This window comes from Pseudoliparis swirei, chromosome 9 (genome assembly GCF_029220125.1).
Source record: "Pseudoliparis swirei isolate HS2019 ecotype Mariana Trench chromosome 9, NWPU_hadal_v1, whole genome shotgun sequence".
NCBI classification, from domain to species: domain Eukaryota; kingdom Metazoa; phylum Chordata; class Actinopteri; order Perciformes; family Liparidae; genus Pseudoliparis; species Pseudoliparis swirei.
The window spans coordinates 14210080-14214145 of NC_079396.1; the positions used below are offsets into that span (position 1 = coordinate 14210080).

Below are 4066 nucleotides of genomic sequence, written 5' to 3' on the forward strand. Positions count from 1 at the left end.
ACCGCCAGTAGAGCAACGGGTTTCCTTTCGTGAAAACCTAAATATAATGGATGACGAATTGATATGTTGCACAATTTCGGCGGATCGTATGTCCCTCTTTATAATAATCCTGTGGGCAGCAGACTATTTTAGCCACTGTTAAAGAATAAAAAGAGCCCTTATGAAAAGATCTCCTGCATAATCGCATATCAGTGTGAAATGTCCTGGGGAGTCTGAGAGATGTGTAGAAGAACACAAGTAATTGTGTGTGATGTGTGAAACTTGTTGTAACTAGTAAAACGATGACGAGACTTGTTGGGTTGTTTTGATCATCCTTACACCTCAAGTGGGCACTGACAGCGTCTGACCGATCCGTCCTTAATCCAAATTGTGTACTAACAGTGGCATTCATAATATGTCCTCATTCTATGATTAAAATATAAAAAATGACCAGTAGTTCAATCGTCTTTTAAGATATATAGTAATTCTTATTTAGTGATATTATGGATAATACATAATAATAATATTTGAATAAGTGTTAAATTCAATAAAACCATGAAATGCATGTCTCTGAATGTACTCTGCAGTATGTGCAATGCCGGGTTAAGGAGCTGTAGCTGTGTAGCTAGCCTACCAGCAGCCCATAAACATAAACACACACAGCACATATCTCTCTAATTGTCATAAGCCAGCAAGCAGGAATCTGTTACTGGTTTTCTTAGTGCGCCTGTGGTGTTGGGAAATTATTCGTTTGAACCTTCTCGATCTTACCCAAAGCCAACCACTCCTACACATCCAACTCTTCCAAATTGATATATGACAATATCTACTTTCGATCACGTGTCTTGCGGGGCGACTTAGACGGATTGCGCGTCATCTCGCCTTCCCAAATTTCCCCCTTCAACTGCAGCTCGTATCCAAAACATCTATCTATAGTTCGGAGTACGAGAGAGAGAGAGAAAGATGTTTAACTCGGTGAATCTGGGCAACTTCTGCTCCCAGACGCGCAAAGACCGGACATCCGAGTTTGGAGACAGGACAGGCTGCGCGTCCAACATCTACCTCCCCAGCTGCACCTACTACGTCCCCGAGTTTTCTGCCGTCTCCTCGTTTCTTCCACAGGGCCCGTCCCGGCAAATCAGCTACCCCTATTCCACAAATCTGTCTCAAGTGCAGCCGGTACGGGAAGTTTCATACGGCTTGGACCCTGCCAGTAAATGGCACCACAGAAGCAATTATGCATCGTGCTACTCGGGAGAGGATCTGGTGCATAGGGACTGTCTTCCACCATCCACCATGACGGAAATGCTTATGAAGAACGAGAGTGTGTACAGCCACCACCACCACCATCACACCCATCCCGGCTCCAATCACCCCTCCACAGGTTTTTACTCCGGCGTGGGGAAAAACTGCGTCCTTCCGCAAGGTTTCGACCGCTTTTTCGAGACTTCATACTGCAGCAGCACGGACAATCAGTCAGACAGTTGTTTACAAAAGAGCGAGGGGGGAAAGCTGGAAAGCAAGTCCCCGGAGCAGCAGCAGCCCGTAGCCGGAGCTCCGGAGCAGGAAAAAGAGCCAGAAGATGAAGGGGAACATACAAATTCAGGCTCGTGCACTTCTTCCTCCGCAACAACCAAGGACGGCACCGCCAACAAGAGCAGCCACTCGAGTAGGTATACCGAAGCTGTAAAATGGGGGAAGGTTAAGGGGACTAGCCCGGTGTTTTGTCGGTCAGATTTTATGTGAAGTTTTATAAGCATTCAAAGGATTTTATTATAACCCTACAAAGCTCTTTCTTGCAACGAGAAGAATTTTTACGATGGGAAAGCGCTTTGAAAAAAAGAGGATGTTATACACAGACGCCTCTATGGTGAGAGTCTGTGAAATGTTTAAGAGAGAGAGAGCTATTGTGACAAATGTTAACTTTGATCATGAACTTGCGTTGGTCATTTTAAAGGATTTTCTCGTCGGACTGTCGAGTGTAAAAACCAATTGGGCAGAACATTGCTTTTGGCGTCTTGTGAATGTTCTTTTAGCACCCGGGTTGCCCGCTAAAGACATGCTGCACAGAGTATGACACACTTTACGGTTAAATGCGTCCCTATCTATCTAGATATCAAGATGTCGAGATATATATCCATCCAATGACAGACTAGAACCGTTTGATCCATTAACAAGTAAAGGCAGTACATTAATCAGTGTTTTGCATCTTTCATAGTGAGAAGAATGCATATATATATATATATATATATATATATATATATATATATATATATGTCTGCAATGTATATATGTCTGCAATGTATGCTATTTCCTCAGTAGCTACTGAAAAAATGTGAAGTTTAAATCCTTTCCCTCACCTTTCTATTAAAAATAAAGCTGGCATTACTGATAACTTGAATTACCAGTATTAAGTAAAGTGATTTGATTTGATTTCAAGTGCCTGCATTGATATAATCGCAGCACACTTTCCCTATTGGTGTGTAGCCTCATGTACATTGCATTAGCTCAGCCAGGCTGCAGATACAAGCTAACCGAGGCTACCCCTGTTCCTCACAGAAAACAAGAAAAAAAATCTATTTCCCTAGTCACCTGTTTGATAAGAAGTTATTGGGCCTCAGAGGTCTGCATCGGCCGATGCAACAGACATAAGCGATGCATTTCAATCCACTGCCATCAGATTGTGTAAAGTGTTAGTTTAGCTCCAGAGGAATGTGGCGCACATAATGTGGTTAGATACTTTTGTTATTGTATATTTATAACAGATAAACACGTACTTAGAGTCAGTAAGGTGATATTATTTCCTCCACGTGATTCGGATATTTAACACGTTTTATGACGGATTAACTGATCGCCTCGGCCACTCTTCTTGATGAATGTTAACTCAAATGTTATCATTAATGGGAATGAAACACGTCTTAGCATCTGGTCCTATGGTCAACTCAACACTGCGCTTTTGTTGTCACATTTTTTTGGGGTAGATATTATTATTAATGTCAATACATGTGATGTTGTTTCTATTTCCCGTGAAACTAAATGTATTTGTATTTTCTTCTTTTGGTCTCCAGCTACTCCTCGCACACGGAAGAAGAGGTGCCCATATTCCAAGTTTCAGATTCGGGAGCTGGAGCGGGAATTCTTCTTTAACGTTTACATCAACAAGGAGAAAAGGCTTCAGCTTTCGCGAATGTTAAACCTCACCGATCGCCAGGTTAAAATTTGGTTTCAGAATAGAAGAATGAAAGAGAAGAAGCTGAGCAGAGATCGCCTCCAATACTTCTCTGGGAACCCCCTATTGTGAGCAGGAGCAGAAAGTGTCACCATCTTGGTCAGTGACATTAAGGCCTACTCTTATCTCATTGAATTGTAATCGTGGGCATAAGCATTTTCTAAAGGAGCCCATGTCGCCAACGGTGCAATGTTAAAGTGGACAGTGGGAATAATAGGCCTGCATGGGATAATGTCGCCATTTTCTTATTGCCCCACGGGCGGCAGTGAATTTCTTGTTGGTCCCCAGTAAGGCCTACATGGTTCGAATAATCATTTATACCTATGCTGTTCTTGAATATGTCTCTCTATTTATCACAAGTCTCCATTGTGTTTATTCTATTGTTCATATAGACATATTTGTTGTTAAATAGGCTATCAAATGTAACACACAGTTTGAATCCTTATTGCGCAGACAACGTATAGCTCTTCCCAGTCCCTCTGGTCTATGTATATATTATATCATGATCTAATTATTTCTCGACCAGGCCATGGTCAAAGTAAGGCAAATCTCTTGGCTAAATGTTTCGCCATTGAGAACTGTGACGTCCAATCTGTTAAAAGTATACCCCCCTTAGTAGCCTATGCAATGTGCATTTGTGACTGTAAATAATATGTTAAATTTCCTTTACCCTATCCCTGCTGCTATCTTCCAGTACACTACCCTACAACTTAAACAGCTTTAACGCCAACTCTCGTTAAATTATTTGCTTACAACATTGGTGCTTTGGATTCCAGAGAGTATGAACAGATTGTTGGCCTGTGTATCGTTAATATAATACATATGAAATAAACAGAAACCTATATAGGCAAAACTCAA

General features: G+C 41.7%; 1 protein-coding gene across 1 annotated transcript; it reads left to right on the forward strand.

Moving 5' to 3' along the window:
- The first annotated feature begins 808 nt into the window (after positions 1 to 808).
- On the forward strand, positions 809 to 4066 carry hoxc11a (homeobox C11a). The gene is made up of 2 exons (XM_056423210.1): positions 809 to 1648; positions 3048 to 4066. Exons 1-2 carry the CDS (start codon positions 943 to 945, stop codon positions 3278 to 3280), a joined length of 939 nt encoding a protein of 312 aa, XP_056279185.1. The 5' UTR covers positions 809 to 942; the 3' UTR covers positions 3281 to 4066.

What these genes read in the sequence shown, in the direction of transcription:
- hoxc11a (XM_056423210.1), top strand. Translation starts at nt 943, where the DNA reads ATGTTTAACTCGGTGAATCTGGGCAACTTCTGCTCCCAGACGCGCAAA. An exon ending in CAACAAGAGCAGCCACTCGA is followed by an intron (nt 1,649 to 3,047) that starts GTAGGTATACCG and finishes TTTGGTCTCCAG; the next exon opens with CTACTCCTCGCACACGGAAG.